At 41.6% G+C, this 19,397-nt stretch overlaps 1 protein-coding gene across 4 annotated transcripts in view; it reads right to left on the bottom strand.

The window, feature by feature from the left end:
- Positions 1-927: 927 nt before the first annotated feature.
- Positions 928-19,397, bottom strand: part of frmpd1a (FERM and PDZ domain containing 1a) — a 58,520-nt gene continuing 40,050 nt past the window's right edge. Inside the window, exons 7-16 of one of the 4 annotated variants that reach the window (XM_080879503.1) lie at positions 18,453-18,557; positions 13,804-13,899; positions 13,232-13,357; positions 13,025-13,144; positions 12,379-12,515; positions 9,917-10,136; positions 9,630-9,812; positions 8,721-8,865; positions 7,368-8,639; positions 928-6,143 (exon numbers count right to left, since the gene is read on the bottom strand). In XM_080879503.1, coding sequence (XP_080735629.1) covers positions 2,719-6,143; positions 7,368-8,639; positions 8,721-8,865; positions 9,630-9,812; positions 9,917-10,136; positions 12,379-12,515; positions 13,025-13,144; positions 13,232-13,357; positions 13,804-13,899; positions 18,453-18,557 — 5,829 coding nt within the window. In that variant the 3' untranslated portion in view covers positions 928-2,718. Of the gene's footprint in view, positions 6,144-7,367; positions 8,640-8,720; positions 8,866-9,629; positions 9,813-9,916; positions 10,137-12,378; positions 12,516-13,024; positions 13,145-13,231; positions 13,358-13,803; positions 13,900-18,452; positions 18,558-19,397 lie in introns of those variants that run through there. The other 3 variants (XM_080879504.1, XM_080879505.1, XM_080879506.1) reach the window with 3 other exon arrangements.

Here is a 19,397-nt window from a genome sequence, read left to right on the forward strand (position 1 = left end):
ATTTGGTGGAAATGTTAGAAACAGAATCTGTGAGCATGGAATCAGAGCATGGGCGGGGAATTAATTTCCCCAAGAGGCTGTATGAGAAATCAGGACTCAACGTGGGGCCCTCCACAACAATCCCAGTTTCTCATGTGGACTCTTGGGAAATATAATTGCCATCCCTGCTTCAGAGGGACGTGCTCACAGCCCAGCACGGTACAGATCAACTGACATTCGCCAGAGAACATCAGAACTGGCAGGACTGCCACTGGCGCCTTGTTGTCGTCACAGATGAGAGCAGGTTCACTCTGAGCACATGTGACAGATCCCACAGCATCTCCAGTCTCTTTCATATGTGCACACTGAACTATGACGATTGATTTTTCCCTAATTTTATTATTTTCCCAGTTTAGTTCAACTTTCTGTTTTTCCCTCTTCTTTATTATCTTTGTTTGTGTTATGTTCAGCTGTTCCTCTTTTCTGATATAGAAACATGAATTAAGCAGCTGCATCTTAACAATATGGTCACACTATAATATACAAGATTCAACTTTGAAGTAATGCAGCCAAGAAAAAAAATGCAGAATAGTTATAACCGTTTTAATCTGTTGAGTGGTGAATGTAAATACTGTCCCTTGTTCTAACGTCACCTTTTTGATTAAGGATATAGAGAGTGGACCAAACCACTGTGACCCACAGGAGGGGGGAGTCCACTTTTTTCATCTTCAAAAGTTGGTTTTCTTACCACAAGAGCTGCCAGTGCTTATTACTAATATTTAGTATCATAAATGTATCCTTCTAATATTGCATTGAGGAGGACGAGAGAGAAAGCTGATCTGGACACCCTCGCCTTCTCAGAGTTTGCACCCCTGTTGCATTGTCTGTCTGACTCAGCAAAGATGATATTGGATGAACAATAAAAGGAATCATGAAAAGATCATAACATAGTTTTTAATGGTGGGAATTGAGCATTACAAAGCAAGCACAGACTTCATCTATCCGTCATTCACAGATAAAATCCCTGAAGAGATAACAATGCATTTTATGGATTATAACAGCATGCTTCGTGAGCACAGAGGACTTAAAAAACAAAAAGGTTTTCCATCATTACTTTTAGGGAAACGTCCACACGGAGATAATGGTAAAACTAAACCCATTCTTCTCTGCAAACTGGAAAAAATAATACAGGAAAATATCTTATTGGAACCTAATGAAACAAAACAGTAATGTGAATAAAAGCGTTTTGGCTGCTATCATAAAAAGAAACACCGTTTGCAGTTTACTGTATCCCCTGAACTGAAGTGGTGAAACGAGTTTTGATGGTTATTTCTGCAGTGAACATGCAGGTCTTGTGTGTCGAGCCTTTTAACTGTTAAACATTCCCAGTGAAAATGCTGCCATACAGCAGCTTATCCACAAATCAGCGTTTTACATAATTTTCGTGTCAAATTTTAAAGAAAACTAAGAAGAGGCTGTGAACCAATCACTGGGTCTGACCGGCCTACATAATGTGTCAAAGGCTGAAAAAGCTAACAATACTGCATTCTGTGGCCAAGTTATGTCACTGGTCAAGTAGTACTTGTAGTCATACTGGGAAATTCATAATAATGCACTTAGTATAAGGGACAGTCGTTTTTCTTCATCCTCAGAACTCAAGCAGAGGTGTGATGGTTTTTATAATCTTGAAAGCAATCAGAAACTCAAGAACTGTCACACACCATAAATACCTATTGATAAGTATCTTCTGTAGCCTGCGGACTGTTGTGGAATATACAAAAATAAATTAATATATGGAAATAAATGCAAGGAGCTGTAATGGTAACGTCACCATGCACTGGAAGGTTTCAGTCAAAGAGAAAATAAATGAAAGAAAATGTTGAGAATCTTTGACGTTTCCACAGATCCTATCAAATGTTGGTGTAAAAGGACAAAAAACTCAATGTGCCGTTTCATAAAATCCTGCAACGCGCATACATGAGCATTCCACTACTAGGTTTATAAAACAGCAAATGGCTTCAGGCTTGAAATCATCAAATCATGTCCCACACTAGTTTTTGGTTTTGTAAACATTAACATTCAGAAAAAGTCTTCACTGACGTCCTATTAAGATACAGTATATAAGAATCCGTAAACTGCAGTCAGATGATCAGAAGAGTTAAAATGGTCAGTCTGTTGAATAAAAGGCCAGTGTATGAATGGATGAGTCAGAGTTACTCTGAATCGATTACATGTGTGCTTGTGCATGTGTGAAAAAGGCCCACTACTTTGACACACCACTGCTCCTCTGTCTATGACTGTAAACATTTCCATATTTATTCCTTGACATTCCTTTCTTCCAAACTGCAGTATCTCATTAAATAAACCAATCAATAAATAAACAAACAGATAATAACATAGAATACATTCAAGTACATCAGCTTTGATATTGGAATGCAAGCTTGCAGCACTCTACAGTCTGGCTCTTGGCTATCCATCTGGTTTGTTTGGTACAGTACGTGCACAGCTAGTCAGTCACCACATGCGCCTCGGCGATCTCTGCCTTGATAACCAGAAAAAAAACTGTTAACCGGCCCCAGTTTTTTGAGCTTCCTAGGAACAGCACCGCAAGCCAAGAGTCCCAGGTCACACTTATCCACACCTACAGCAGCTGTGAGCTCACTGGTGACCTCACGGATGTGGAGTTGAACGCCACAGGTCGCAAGGCTGAAGGTAATTTCTTGAAGGGCTGTGGTCGCCTCAGAGTGCAGTTAGGGTGCGGAACAGCTGAGTGAGGCAGAAGACTGAGGCGGTGAGTGCTGTGCACTGTTTGGCTAGCAGCTTGGTGCTCAGGTCCTGGCAGCTGCGTTTGCTGCTGGCACGCTCCGCTGCCAGGCAGAAGTCCCTGAATGAGCGGGCCACATCTGCCAGACCTGCGACGGCCTCTGCGTTCCTCCGGTCGCACCTGTCGCACCCAGAAAACCAGAGGCACACGCCTGCCAGCTCCACCAGGGTCCGGAAACTGTTGGCCAGAGAGTGAAGCATCTCCTCTGGGCTCTGTCCGATCCCCACCACCTTTTGGCAGCCTGACATCAGCCGCCGTGCTTCCATCTGGAGCACCCTTTTGTTCTCTGTAAAGTGAGCAGGGCACGTTTCTCTTGGGTGACGAGCTCTGTGTCCTCCTACAGATCGGTCAGCATTGCTACTTTCTAGAATGGAAAGAAGCTGGTCTACATCTAAGCGGAGTACTTGGAAACCCGTGGGAGGTTCTGGGTAGCGCTGCTGACCCAGCCGACTCATGGTGTCCTTGTGCGTTTGAGAAGTGAAAGGGTCAGAGGTGTCGGAGAGAGGCGAGAGGAGAGGGCTGAGCTCAGAGGTAGAAGAGGAGAAAAGAATGGAACGAGGAAAAGAGGGGGAATGGGAGGACGTAGGGGAAAGAAAGGAGGGAACAGGGGAAGAGCTCATTAGAGGAAGACCTGCCCCAGAAGTCTGCGTTACTCCGCTGCTCTGTGTGCGGCAGGAGAACTCGTAGACCGTCAGCTCATCATCGAAGCTGTCCTCGCTGCCGAAGCAGTTTGTGTAAACAGCTGGGCAACCACAAGCATCCAGTGGCACCTGCACCCCCTCTACGATCGACTCGCATCCAGAAGATAGCACAGAACCACATCCAAACTCTGACTTCAGAGGTGGAGCAGACACCACCTCGGCCTGGGCCTTTGTCTCTGTTGGATCCTCACAGATAGTGAATACTCTGCAGCCTGAAGGAGGTGTTTTTGGTGAGCCTGAAACTTTCTCTGAAGGTCTACAAAGATCCATTAAAGGCCTGTCGCTACTTGTCCTTCTTATTTTCTGTGGCTGAAAAGGAAGCCTGGGCCCATTTAGATTCTCTGTGGTCACCACGATTGCAGGAGGGATGGAAGGTGATCGATTGGTTATTTTATAACCTGGTACGTCTGCATCTGGACTTGTGACTTTGGAGTTTGGTTCTGGAGAGTCTTTTATGGGACCAGGAGTGTCCATCTTTAAACCTGCGGCATCTCTTTGGAGTTGGCTCACTATGGAGGCTGGGGGCTCTGTTATTGGTCCTGGTGTGTCCTTATCAGATCCAGAGTACAACAAATTTCGATGTTGGGGCTTAGGCTCAGTCTGAACAGGCAGGTCAGAGCTGACCTCCTCCTTCACCTCTGTCCCTGAATTAAAACTCTTTGCTGATGTTAGCTCTACAAAAAACTCCCCGTCCACCTCTGATCCTGTGACCGTTGTATCCGAATCATCTGACTCTACAGACTCCGCAGTGTTGCCAACTTCTAAGTCAGCATTTTGTTTGACATCATTAACGTCTGTTACTTTAATGGTGACCTCTGCTTCTTCCTTGGTGTTGTCCTCAGCAGGACTCTGGGCCACGTTCCCAATCCCGGGTTGACTGAGAGACTCTTGAGATCGTGATAAATAAAGAGGCAGCTGTTGAATCTTCCCCCTAAGCGTTGATGCAGATAATCGGCCCATGATGGCAGGGGAACAGGTTTGGAAGAGGAAATGAGTCGGAGAAGTAGGTTGTTTAGCGAGATCGGTGATTGTAGCCATGCTAGTTTTTTCTAACTTAGAACTAACTAAACTTTCTTTATCTTCAGCACTTTGGGTTTCACTTCTGGGTTTATCCACGGTTTGATTTAAAGCACTGAGAAATGTGATCTCGCTTTTCAATCCAACACCTGAATTAAAAGTAGGAGACGTGGCGCTTGTTGCAGCTCCGAGCTTTGCTGTAATTGAGTTTATAGCACGAGTATAATCAGAATGAATTCTTGTGCGAGACTTGATTTGTGACTCGCTTTGACCTGCTGATTTAGCTCTACACTTTGTAGCTTTAGTCCTGTCATCTCTCCTGTCACTCAGTGAATTACTCACTTCATCATCATCATCATCATCAAAAACATTGTCAGAAGTGGTGCTGTCTGTAACTTCATCGCTTATGGTCAGAGCCCCGATGGCATCATCGTCGTTAACGCTTGTGACTTTTACGTGTGCCTGTTCTTTGTCATTGCTTGTCTTGGGATTGTGTTCCATATAATCTGAAGCTGTAATTTTGTTTTGGATTTCCATGTACTCGCTGCCCTCTTCCTCCTTCACTAGACAGCCACTCTGGGATTTGTGAAGGACTGGTACTGAGGGTAGAGGGGATGAAGGTGGGGGTGGTGGTGGTGAATATGAGGGGCCTTTAAGCATGTATTCCTCTGCATCTTTCACCTCTGGTGCAATCAAACTGGACACCAAAAGGCCGTTACTGCCCTTTTTATTCCCGTCTGGTAAACATGTAGACAGTATGTGGATTTCTGGTGGCGCCTGCACACCCACAAGTGGTCTCTTTAAGCTAGACGAGTATGCTCCCACTCCCTCTTTCTTCTCTTCCTCCTCTTTAATCTCCTGTTTAGTGATTTCTTGCAAAAACATATGACTAGTGAACGGTCCATTCCCTGTCAAAGCTGCTGACTCCGGCTTCCCTTCCTCTTTCCCTTCCCTATCCTGCTCCTGTCCCTCCCCTTCCTCCTTTCCGTCACCCCTCCGATCGGCACTCTCCTTTCCGTCTGGATCCACACGGCAGCGGACAACAGTGATGGTTGGAGACACTGATTTCACCAGATCGGTGACCGATTTGGACTCCATTGCGTCAGGTTCCATCTCCATTTCCTGTTTCCTGGTTTTGGGAGCAGGCTTTGGGTCTCTAGGCTGATCAAGAGAACCAAAACCTGGTGCACGCGAGCAGAGTGTTAACAGAATGGGCTTTGACTCAAGCTGAGCAGGTTCCCCTTCAGAGTGAGTAAGTGAGGAGACAGTGGGGCTAGGATTCTTGGTTTGCTCTGAAGGTTCAGGATCTGAACTGAGGATCTGGGCATCGCTGACTTCTCCCAAATGTTTTTTATGACATCGCTTGGAAGCCAGGGCCTGCTTTGACTCTGGATCTGGCTCTGGATACGACACCCTGGACGTGTAATCGGTTTCCATGAAGGAACGCCGCTTCTTCGATCTTTTCCTGAGCTGGAACAAAGTTTCTCTGCCTCCTCCTTCTTCCTCTCTCCATTTTCTATCATCTTCTGCTTCTCTAACTTTGTCTGTGTCCGGCACAGAGACTCTGATATCACTGAGGCTCAGTGTGCTGAGGAAGTCCAGCTTCATCTCTGTGCAAATGTCTGCAAGATAGCACAAAAATTTCAGCTTTTGTGTTTAAAGCAGAACAAATATCACAACAAAATTTATATTCTTCTGTGTGCAGTGCACAGACACACAAAATAGGCCATAAATGTACATTCAATGAAAATTACAGGTTTTGCATCACTTTTTCCTTTAAGGTTAGTTTTTCGTTTTGCACAGCAGTTGCCATTAAACTATTTGTCTGCAATTTTTTGTATTAGTTTTGCTCCAATGTTTGCTGTTAGTAGCTAATGTGGTGGTAGATGGACACTCTACTTAAAGGGGATATATTCAGCTCATTTCCAGTGTCATATTTTTATTGTACTCTACTAGAGTAGAGGGGGCCTTGAGTAGCCCATCAGCTCATCCTCTCTGAAATAAGCTTGCTTTTTATATCAAATCAAATTAAAACAAAAAATCCCGTAAATTGGAGCAGTTTAAGCTTTTTCCTTCATGGGAGTAGAGGTAAAACATAACATTACATGTCAAATGTAGAACAAAAACATTAAACAATGTAAAGGAAAAGTACATAAGCATTATTCATGAATTATATTTAAAATAGTTCTTCCATTGACATGTTTATATAGGTCCAAATTATGTATTAGATTAATAGATGAGTCAATAGAGTGAAATCTAACTTTTATAGCTAGTCAAAGCTGGATCATCCACCAAAAGATTATAAGATAAATAAGATGGTGTCTTCCGAATATTAATGGGGTGTGGAGAAAACATGCAGTTATAGAAGATTATATTCACTTTGGTACTTTTTTTCCAATAATAATCCCCTGTAATTCTTTGCCTTTGGAAAGTAATCGGTAAGAACATAACCCCTTAAATGTAGTAGAATGACGGTATGAAGTACTGTAGTGGACTTTGGAAATATTTATTTGAGGCATATCATAAAAGCCCTCAGATGCAGTTAGACTATACTTCTATCCCACCTGGACTGATGCAGTAAAGGAAATGGCAGTTTTTTTCTTGCATAAGAGTGTCATCAGGATCAGTAGACCACATCTACCATTATTGTTAGGTGTGGCAATTATGTAACATGTTCTGGCAATTATGTAACATTTTCAGTAATCCAGTAAATATTCTAACTCTTTTAGGGAGTAACCACTTCAGCCACTAGATGGCAACAAAGCAGAATTTACAACCTTTATTGCTGATCAGTATACAAGACTTGAAAATTCTTGAGATCAGCCTCACAGTGAAAAGTAAATCACCTCTTGGCACAGCCCCTGATGTTGGGTCTTCAGGTGAGGTGAAACGATCCCTGGCGTCAAAGAACTCCTCATCAGAGCTGCTGTCTCCAAAGCCAGGGGGCGGGTGCAGGATGGGTATTGGCTCCAGGTCTTCATCTTGAGTCTCCTCTCCCTCCTCCCTCTCTTCTCTCTGTTTATGAGAAAGGCTGCGTGCACTGTCGGGGGTGATGTTGGAGCAGATGTTGTAGTAGCAGCGTGCGTCGCTCTGGTCAAAGTTAAACACAAAGTCTGTGTTTGAAGACGGGGAAGGCGATGACGAATATTCTTTAAAACCACCTTCCTTGCTTACACTTCCTCCCTCTCTTCCCCCATCTGTTTCTTTTAACGCATTCCTCCTCCTCCTCAACTCTTCTTCGTCGTCGTCTTCCTCGCTGGCCTCTGGAGGGCTCGGCAGGAAGTCCACGAGGCGGGAGAGCTCCGCGAAACACAGGGAGCTGTCATCAGTGCAGAGGTTACCTGAAGATCTTTGGGCATCAGCAAGGCTCTGAGAAGAAGTGGAGACGGGTGAGGTGAGCTGGGGATCGGCTCCATCGCCTGATCTCCTGCAGGCCCCTCCTCCTCCTCTGTCAGGAGTTGTGAGGTGAATCAGGGGATGGGAGTGCGCAGGTGGTGGGGCAAGCAGGTGAGGCTGTACATGCCCATGAGAATAAGGGTGAAGGTGAAACGAAGAGTGGACACTGGTGTGACTTTGTGAAGCAGCACTGGGGTGGATAGAGGAAGAGGAGCATGACATCAAGTCATCTTCCTCCAGGCCATCGAGAGTGTCACTGGAGGCGCTGGTGAGGACATGAGAGTCCGTATGACATGAATCTGATACAGACGGTTCCTCCTCTGCTGCTCGCACATCCTCGTCACATCCCATCTCCCCTTCCTGTCTAGCGTGTCTCCCCGAATCATTGTCCGTTACGTGGATCTCTATTTGTCCACAATCCTGCACTCTCTTCACCTCCTTCCTGTGCTCTGAGCTTTCATTCTCGTCATTCTTATCGAGCTGAAACTTTTCTCTTTTAGTGTCAGAACCCTTTTCATCTTTTAGCCTTTTATCCTCGCCAGGTTTCTCTCCCTTTTCACTCTCATCTTTGTTTCTCCGACTGTCTTTTCTGTTCCGTCCATCTGGATCTGATGAAGATCTGATTCGAAGGCGGGGCTTCTTGTCAGACACCAGGTTGACCAGCGGTTCCATGTCTAAGTCTGAGGATTCATCGGAGTCACTGCCACACCGTGAAACATAACCTGTGAACATGAATCCAAATTAAAACGAGATAACATTTATTGATTGTTACAGGTGTGATGAACGCATTGTTGTCTTTGTACCTTCCTCAGCAGAGATTCTGTGCTTCTTGGAGTCATCTATCCAGGGAAAGACGTTGAGGTCAGGGTCAACAAACACTCGGCAGTACCCTGCTATTAAGCAGGACATATCCTTAGCCGCAGCTGACTCCAGTAGTAAAGTAATGGGCTTTATGAAAGAGAATGGAAAAAGAGAGGTTGTGGGGAAAGACAATTCAGCAGTGTAAAGGCACTTAGCATAAAGTTCAACCACTGTTTCTGCTGAGGTTTGTATATTGTATGCAAGGGGGTGCAGAGAATAATATAAAGAGGTTATGAAAAACAGAAATTGTTCATCTTAATTCATTAAAACACTGCAGTAAAGGTGGGTCGTGTTAAGATGAATGCTAATTAATATTGTGCTTAAGCAGTTAAGGAGGTCTGGAAGTCAGCAGCTTATTAAGAGAGCTTTTAAAGCTGATTAACAATCATCCAAACAGAACAAAACTCTGTTTCCAAACTGCAAAACTGATAAGGATCTGCACAATTACTCGTGTTCACCTAATGAAAAGGGGAAACATGCAGATCAAAACAACATGTGCTAAATACAAAATGCACCAATAAAGAGATGAAAAATAATACTAATTAGTTTCCAGCTTAAGCAGAAACCTCCAGAGCTGACAAAAATGGATAGACTGTGGATAGACATTGATATAAAATATCTAGCTAATGTGAGAAAGACATTATTTAATGAAGGGCTATCCTAAACGTCAAGCTGGGTGAGTGACAAACTGTGGGAGGTGGCTTCCTCATCCGGTGACATTTTGACTAACATTGATCATAGCTCACAAAACTAACAGGAAATGTCATCAGGAAAGTGTTTACAGTGTTGCAGATGAGGTATTCTGTTCCTCTTGCATATTAGGTTTGGGTGTGTATCCTTTTAGGTCTCACCTTGATGTCCTGCAGGTATATTTTGACCAGGCTGACCTTTTCCGATTCAGGCAGCAGCTCGATGCGTGTTATGCTGGTGAATTCTGTGAGTGTGGACAGGATGCTCAGCTTGTGGTTGACGATCTGACTCACCCCGTGCCGTGCTCCCACTAATAGGGTCACCATCGACTCCCTGTCCTGGAGCTGAACAACACAGAGGAGGTGGAGAAAGTGCAGAGAAAGAAGATGATTCAAATTATAATATACAACCAAATCTCAAGAACAAAAGTATACAGATCAAATCCTACCATCATGGTGGCACCAAAAGATTTCCCTCCAAATGATTTGAGTTCACTCAGCTCCTCCAGATAGTTGATCCGTGTCTGATCGACTGACAGGCCCTTTTGCTTGGGATCGTACAGGGATTGGCTCTTCTTTATGTGGTAGCCGATGGCCTTTCTCAGATCCTTTTCTCGCATGTTCCTCAGCAAGGTGGATGACACAAAGTTCTCTATGCCCCAAGTCTTTCTGAGGGAAACACACAAATGCAGATTGAAAGGGTTTGTTTTTGTTTAAAAGGATATTAAAACTTTTTCACACACAAAGCAACTAGCCTGTTAAACCTGCATGTTAAACAGGGAAAGGCACTCATTTAAGCAAAAAGAGATTTGTGGTCGTCTTCATTTTTGGACCGCTCGCTTTATGAGTCGCCACAGCAGATGATCTGCCTCCATCTCGATTGCATCTTCTTCCCTCACACCAACCGTCTACATGTTCTCCTTCACTACATCTTCTTTCTCTTCAACATATACTGTATATCCCACTATCTCTCCTCTGCACATGTCCAAATCATCTCAGCCTTGCATCTATGTGTCTCCCGATCGCTCAACATGAGCTGTCCCTCTGATGTACTTATTTCTAATACTCTCCCTTATGAACAAACCCAATGAAACCCTTAACACCTTAAAATCATAAATCGTGACAGGTGTCACTACCATCCTGTAAACTTCACCTTTCACTATTGCTGCTATCTGAGACACTCGTCTCCACCCACTCCAACCTGCCTGCACTTTCCTCTTCAACTCTCTTGTGCACTGTCTTCTGCTTTAAATGGTAGTGGCCAGCTGTTTAAACTAATCTCACCACAGATCACAATGTTGTCTGCAAACATCACAGTCCAAAGACACTCCTGCCTGTCAAACTATTCATCACCATTGCAAACAAAAAGAGGCTCAGAGGCTCCACAAGGTCCCAAACTAAGAGATGATTTTAGCTGCAGGCGATGCACTAATAGGGCTGGCTCAGGTTGTTAATTGTGATTTGTTTAGAAAAAAGAAGGTTTTTTAAGTCTTGTGTGTATCTGTGATCTACATCTCACGTACTGTCAACGTGCACGCAGCTGAATTTGTGTAGGCTCGAAATAAAAAACGTGTTAGAGCACAGCTCATGAGAAAGCTGTGTGCCCTGTCCATGGTCCTGAAATTAGAACAGTTAAATTTGAGCGCAATAAAACTTTATTAAGGAAAACGTATTTTAAAGCATATTAATGTAAATGTGCTGGTCAGAACAAACAAATTCCAAACATCAAATTGAAAAATGGGCTATTAAGACTTCCTGTGCCTGATGTCCATGCCATATTTTTTGCATTTGATATTAGTGGTGCAACGGATCAAAAATCTCACGGTTCGGATCGGATCAGGGTTTTAAGTCACGGATCGGATCAATTTTCGGATCAGCAAAAAAAGAAAAAAAGACAAAAATTTAACATTTACTTATTGAAGTATTTTTTGCCTGTTAAAAACATTCAACTGAAGACTCATTCCACGCAATTATTAAAAAAAATAATAATTATGGTACAATATAGGGCAGTATAGGTCTACCACTCAATTCAATTCAATTTTATTTATAAAGCGCCAAATCACAAAAACAGTCGGCTCTTTATATTGTAAGGTAGACTCTACAATAATACATACCGCTCATTATATCGCAATCCGCTGTGATATAATGAGCTGTCACGGTCATGTAGCTTTGAAAGTAGCTTGTCCTGGAGGTCCCTATGGGCTCAAATTGCGGTCATAAATATTTTGTACTTGTAAATCAGTTTTGCACTTGTAAATCAGGAGTTGTATGTGTAAAAAGAATTTGTTTGTGCATAAAAAAGATTTGTGTGTGCCAAAAAATACGTGTGAAACTGCACTCAAGTTTCAAGTTACAAGTACAAATTTTGACCCTATTTTTCTTCCTTTCATCTGATTGGTCAATGTCATGTCAATCACAAATTTAACAATCCAATCAGAGAACAGATGGGTTTGGCTATTGAAAGGGTGCTTTTTTGAACTGCAGGTCCTTGAAGGGTAGTTACCAAGCTTTCTTCGTTATGAATTAGCGATTCATGTTTTTATTGAACATTTGAAGATAAAAAAACAAATTTTTTGTTAATAAAGTTTTATTACACTCAAACTAAACTTATAACTTATAACTTCAGCACCATAGACAGCACACAACATTTCTCATGAGCTGTAGTGTAACATGTAACTATTAGTGGTGGACCTTCACAAATTCAGCTTCATGCCCTCTGACAATACATTAGTATGTTACTACAGTCGCAGACACAGGCAGCTGAGGGTTTTAACACAGACAACTGCATGTCTTCTTGCGACTACTGTCGGCCATTGCTGACCAAACAAAGAAAGCAGGTTTACAGCATTTCCACATTAGCTACGCCATCTTTTCTGTACAGTCCACATATAAAGGTGTGTCTATATCTCACGTGATCATCTTCAGGTTGGTTTTGGGTGACTGTCCACAGCTCGCTAGCCTCTCCATAATGTGTAGTGCAGCAAGTCGCAAGGCGGTGTTACACCTCATCTCTACTGCAAAGCGCTCCTGCAGTACATCGTTCACCCCCTAGCACAAACAGACAACATACATCAGAATTAATCATTGTGTAGCAACTGATTTGTCTTGTTTGCAGCAGTTTGTAGCTAATTGGAGAAAAACGTCCAAAATAGCAGGGTCAGCTTTGGTATTAAAACAAACACAAACTTCCTTCTTTTAAGAGAATCACGGTGCAGGTGGGATTTAATGAAAAACTGCACACTTACAAACAAGCTGACCTTTCAGTCTGATGATTTGCATCACGGTGAAATGAGCCAACTGCAGCAATAAGTGTACTTTTGGAAGTGTTACAACACTTTGCCTATTGATTTGATTCAGAGTTGAGAATCCTGTTTTTCTATTGATGCTTTAGGTCAGTTTGCAGTGACTCAATTAATCAGAATTGATATTAATAGCAGCCATTTCATATAAATAAAGTAACTATTAATATCCTTAAATAGAAAAACAATAATTATAACAGATAATAAAAGAGAGTAGTGATCTGACAAGCCCAGCAGTGTGCACATTCATCAGTCTACCTGCAGGTAGAGGTACTCAAAGGCAGCGGGATCCTGCTGCAGCAGCATCTGAAGGTTTTTGGGCATGAAACAAACACGAAATAAACACCTGTAGTCATGGGCCTCTTTCTTCTGGACCACCTGCAGAAACACGGATGCTTATATTATTTGGAATGCATTTTATACTTTTTTTTTGTTTAAATGTAATTTGTGTGTGTGTGTGCATACCTGCTGTATCCTCTCCTCATCATGTAGCAACAGCAATTTGCTGATGCTGTGCTGCTGCTCCAGCACTAGCGAGAAATGCTCAATGCGGCTCAGAGAAAGCTTTTCCTTCAGTGTCATCACAATGTCCTGATGTGCAAAGAAAATTACACCTTCAGAGATAATATTTTATAACATCAGGGAACACATTTGCTGAGGAGAGCTGAGTTAAGGTGTTAAGGTGTCAGAGTGGTAACAGAAAGTTTCAGAGTAGCTGTCAAATCCAGGAAACAAATGCATGCCTAATACTAATAACTGCTGAGGAAGTGAGTAAATCACTCAGCTGTATCTGGTAAATTCAATTCAACGTTATATGGTTACAGTTTAATGTGGAGCTTGCTGTCAGACTGATTGACATTCAGGAAGAAACGCACTCCTACAGGGTCTAGTTTAAAACTTTGATTTAGTTTTTGTCTCAGGAGGAAATCTGAGATTTTTTTCCTGCTTCACGAGCCTCAGCTTCAACTCTGAAACTCTGCTAGAGCTACTAGGTGTGTGTCATTATAATGCCACACTCCAGTATCGCTACAGAGTACCTTGACTGTGGTACTGGGCTCAAATTTGAAGGCCTTGGTCTGCCCGTTCTCGAGGTACACCTTCAGTACATTGGGCAGGAAGAGCAGGGAGTTCCCCTGTGAAGAAAATAAAAACAGTCTGAATTTAGTTGGTTTCAGGAGTAAAAGTCTGACAGGGAGCAGGGTGGCTCTTTCTGTGTGCAATAATGTGGGAAATCTTAAAGGTGTGTTGCAGTTTCTGGGTCTATGAGTCTGTTAGGGTCCACTTGGGAGCGAATGTCCGTGTGCCTGTTAATTTTTTATGACGGTACAGGGTTGTCCGCAGAGAGACTGTACTACAATGTACCAACGAGGCATGCTTCCTGCAGGCAGACTTCAGAGTATAACAGGATTGACTGCTGATCTGTGGCGCCTACAGCTGTTCATGTCTGAATCTGTAATTCCTGTCTTGCCATCATTGAGCTGTAGTCTGGAAGTTTCTTCTCCATAAAAAAAAACAAACCTTCTTACACTTATGTGTTTAATTTTATGTTGCATTACTTTTGACTTTAGCTGCTGATCTGTCTGATAATCATCTTTGGGTTTCAGTAGGTATATATTCATGGTGGGAAAGTTACATTAGTGGTACAGCACTATCACAGTCTATCACCAAAATAGTGTACCCTCAGAGACCCATCTTGAACCCCACCAAAAATGCACCACTCAATGCTGTTTCAATAGCATCTAACCCTAACCCTTTTCATCTAACATGCTTGTCTTTTAGGAAGAAACTCTTCAGAAAGTTTTAATTCCAGAACTTTCTTGCTGTGAGACGACTGCACTGTTCTCTGTACCGCCACATCGCTGGCATCCAAAACAGAATGAAACCTCCAACGATGTTTTATGAGTAAAATATATCAATTTTACAAAAATAAAAGCAAAAAACTCAAGGAACTGCCTTCCGCCAGCTTCACCCGGTCACCCTGATTTCTTCACAGCCTTTGAATTAAGCTCGTCTTGTCTGTCATCCAGTGGGGAAAGTGGGAAAAACGGAGCCTTTTAAAATGTGGGACACATCAAGTGGGAGTCCTGGTCATGAGACAGATTTGCTGAATTTTCCTGACGTATGTTTGTCGCTTGAACACAACCACTGTTATTTTTAAATGCTGGCAATCCAGACTGAGAATACTGAATATGTTTAGCACATTATAACAGACCATAAAGTGAGAAAGCAGTGTTATTTCATCTTCAGCTCTTCTCACAGAGCATTTTTCTTCGCATCATATCCTCTGGCCTGTTTCTGTCTACCCGGCTCGTTCTCCGCGGTGACTCATCTTTCCCGCTACATCCCTCTTCTCTTATGATTTAAGAAAGTGTTTTTCTGTATTGACACTGTGATACAATGCAACATTGATGTCTACATGTTTTGAAGTTGAAACAGAGGGCGTTCAAATTTTAGACAACCCCTCCCTTGCTAGCTTCCCATCCCCCGTTACATATTTTGTCTTCCTTTTAACGATGATAAAAACATCCCGCCCCCTCCCCTCCACCTCTCTTGGTCTCTTTACCATCTCCTTCTACCCTTTTTTTCTCCTTAATCTGATATTTATTGTCCTGTAATCACAGACATTAGGACCGGAGAATGGGGAGGATATTGATCTGTGTTTTCTCTGTGTTTAGTAATGGGCTCTCCGGCCTCAGTGGTTTTCCTCGTTCTGCTAATTTCACATCCGCTTGCAGGGTAGGAACCCTGAACAACCACAGGCAGATTTATAAAGGAACAAAGTGCATCGAGTTTGCAGTAAAGCTGAATCTAATGTTGGTTTTACTGACAAGCACTCATCGTCATAGTGCAAAGGAACATCTAGAAACCATAAATCACGTTTTAAAGCTTGTCTGCGGTTTCCACTATTTTCTTGTTCAGGACAATAAAATTCCAAATGAAAAATTTCTTTGGGTCTTCACAAATATGACACACCACTTCAAGTGGTGCTGTTAGCATTGTATGTTGTGTCGAAAATGTGTTCCTATAGCACAGAATACATGTTTATGATACTTAAGGCATTCTGTAAGTAAAAGAATCTGAGGAAAGATCCTGCTTACAGCCGATTTTAAAGAAAAAAATCTGAACTCTAACCGAGTTATGTGTTCATCATTAGTTACCATGGTGATCGAGCTAAATAAAAAAGAGAGAGCCACCTTTGGGTGACTGAAAACTCATCACAGAGGCCACTAACCATTAATATCCCTTTCTTCAATAGAACTCCGGTCTCTTTGCATAATTTTACTACCTGCCTTTATTAGTTCTTATCTGTGTTTGATTTGCTACAACTGTTCCCAATTAGCCAGTCAGACTTCCTTTTATACCCCTGGTGCAATACTTCCTGTTGCAAGCGTGCCATATTCACACCAGTCGAGCTTTTCCAACTACTGCCTACAGTTTCTTATTGTCCCTGTACTATTCTTTGTTTTCACAGTGAATGACACCTAGGACTGTTTCTGGATTTTGCCTGCCGCTCACTTTAATTGTCTGCTTCGCTGTCTGATCTACTGTTAATGACCCACAGCTGGCTGGATTAAAGCTTTTGATTTTGAACTGTGATACATGGCATCAACTAAACTTCGGTTCTGCAAACTAGTGCAAAAAATCTGAGAAAGTTTCAAAAAATCCTAAAAACCAACATTATGTCTTAAATGTAAGCAGTCAGAAATTTTCATGGTTCAAGCACTTAAAATCTCTTAAAGTACTTTTCTTCTAAATAAATGAGCTTTACATTCAGTCTTATTGAGAGAACGACACAGTGTGTATGACTGAGATCTAAGTACAGCTTTGAATGCCTTTTTTAAAAACACACATTATGATATATTTTTTTAAATGCAGCATTGATGAGAGCCATGTTTACTTGCTGTGTATTAAATCAACCTCCTACATGCCTGCATGTGCACACCACAGACTCTGAACCTGCTCACTAAATGGCATCTCTGTTGTGCTACCCCACATCAAATCAGGAAACCTGTCAGAATAAATTATCCATTAAGTGTCTCAGAACTGAAAAAATAGACTTTGTCTCAAAAGCTTTGAAAAATATATCAGAATACTATGAGCTTTTAGGTCCATTAATCTGGTATTTTAATGTAAATTCTGGTCATGTGTATATCTCGTTATTGACAGTGGAAGGCTGAGTGAAGATTATAAAGATAAAATTATTTTCTATTTTTGGACAATGTATTGGTCAGAGATGCTTATGCAGCACTCTGGTACTGCCTTATATGGATTTATTTTGTGTTGTGCCCGTGGCCTAAGCCCACTTGTATATGCAGTATATTCCAAATGTACATCAGGTTACAGCGAAAATATAAGAAGCACTCTTGAGACTGCAAACCTCCGCCAAGGCCCCTCACTCTCTGGGCAGTATTTACTTTTTAGGGAATAGCATTGTATTTTGTATACAAACATTATTTTGGAGTAGATAATGGATAATAGGTATTCATTTGTAGATAGCTGGACATGAATAACTTGAGGTTATTATGTATTATTGTACTACAACACTCTGGGCAGCTCATTCTCTTTGTGATGACAATACTTTATTTCTACAAATTTTGAGGCCAACCTGAAAAAAGGGCAGATGTGAAATGTAAAAGTGATATCACAGATAAAAACTGTGGTGTGACATTCAGATGCAGATTATAATGTGATATTTAAAATCCCCATATGTGAGCATGAATACCTAAACGATGCCAATGCAAACAAGTGCAGTAGAATTTTAAGTTTTAAAGACAAAAGACATGAAAGTTTGACCTTATCTGACTTCGAAGGTGAGGCCAAAGGTCAAATGTTACAGTGTTTTTTTAAATGTTGACAATACACATCGCATTTGTAAGAAATCTAGTTTCTAAGTTATAAGGCTTTTTTGTCAATATTCACCCAATAAATCATGATGCTGACCTTGAAGACCTTGGTAGATGTAGATCAAATTTTAATGAGTTGTTAACATGACCCCGCTCTACAGCCAAATGAAGTTTTATCAGAATTAACAGTCAACATTTTGACCTCTCTTGTTTACAGACAGATGCTATGAAAACCATAATCTCCTTGATGGAGATAATGAATTAAATACTGAAAGTGTCAACCTGGCCATAAGCAAGACAAACATGTAACGATATATCCTTTGGTTAAAACAGTCAGACCCTCATGTATATAGAGTCATGTTTAAATATTATCTGTGCAGTTTGACTCCATTCAGGAAAATAGGTGACTGAATACAATCAGTGAACTGAGTCGTGTAAAATGTGCTTCAGCAAGTCATAATCAAGACTGTAGTACACTGATGCTTCTCTATATTAAATCAGTCTATAATATTTGCATCCTGAACACAATGCAGAAAGAAATAACACGAAGAATTATTTATAACAGACGTAAATGCAAATAGCTGTCATCAGATTTGATCACCCAGACCGTGTAGAGCTGGTTTAGATGGGGTGTTAATGACTCCTGTGCACTGATGTAAATGTGGAGAGCTGAGCATGATCTATTACCATCACATGACATTTCTATAAAACTTCAAATGTGACATCATCTATCCACAATCACATAAGCTGTCTCAGAGACACAATGATACACTACAGAGGCAGCCAGAGGATTTAAAGTTGGCAGTGCTACGAATAGCTGCATAGTATATTTTCAAACTCACCTGTGTGTGTCCGTTAACTTCCACCTCCTCAGCAAAGTGGACTTTCACAGGGTTGGACCTGAGCTTGGCCCTCTTCTCCGGTGTGATAAATGATGACTTTGGGCCCTGTGAGAAATACGAGTCAATAAGCTGTGAAGCAGTTTCTCACAGGATACGTATGTTCTCTTTCTTTCTTACAATCTAATCAGGGCTGAATTTGGTGCAGTGCAGAGATGTATAAATACATGTAAGGACATTATAAGACACTCTCTGGCTTTTGTTTTTCCAAGCTGCAGTTTAAACAAGCACTTATAACATGGAGTTGAGTTTCATATATAAGACACACACACACACACACACACACACACACACACACACACACACACACACACACACACACACACACATATATATATATATATATCTCCCTATCTCTATCTATCTATATATATATATATATAACATTCAAGGTTATAAATGACCACTGTTTGCTACTGTTGTTCTTTATAACATGTAACAACACTAATATGTAAAAAATGTCTAAAAGGTTCATGAATGTGATGATTGTAATATTGGTCATCACATCACAGCATCATGATAAATCGGCTGAAGGACTTGTTTGGGATTACTGGTGTTGTTTTAAAATGGTTTATGTCGTATCTATCTCAGAGATCCTTTACTGTCTGTATGAATCATGTGTTGTCTGAAACATCAGTTCTGCCTTCTGGGGTACCTCAAGGATCTGTTTTAGGTCCTATTCTCTTTTTGCTGTATATACTCCCTTAAAGCCAAATTATCAGACGTTACAATAATATTTCTTATCATCTCTATGCTGATGACTTTCAGTTGTACTGTTCTTTCAAAGCTTCTGAGTTTTATAAATTGTCTTGCTTAAATAATTGTCTGTCAGAAATCAAACAATGGTTAATGACAACTTCCTTCAGTTAAATGCAGATAAAACAGAAA

Source organism: Rhamphochromis sp. 'chilingali', assembly GCF_963969265.1.
Source record: "Rhamphochromis sp. 'chilingali' genome assembly, chromosome: 4".
NCBI classification, from domain to species: domain Eukaryota; kingdom Metazoa; phylum Chordata; class Actinopteri; order Cichliformes; family Cichlidae; genus Rhamphochromis; species Rhamphochromis sp. 'chilingali'.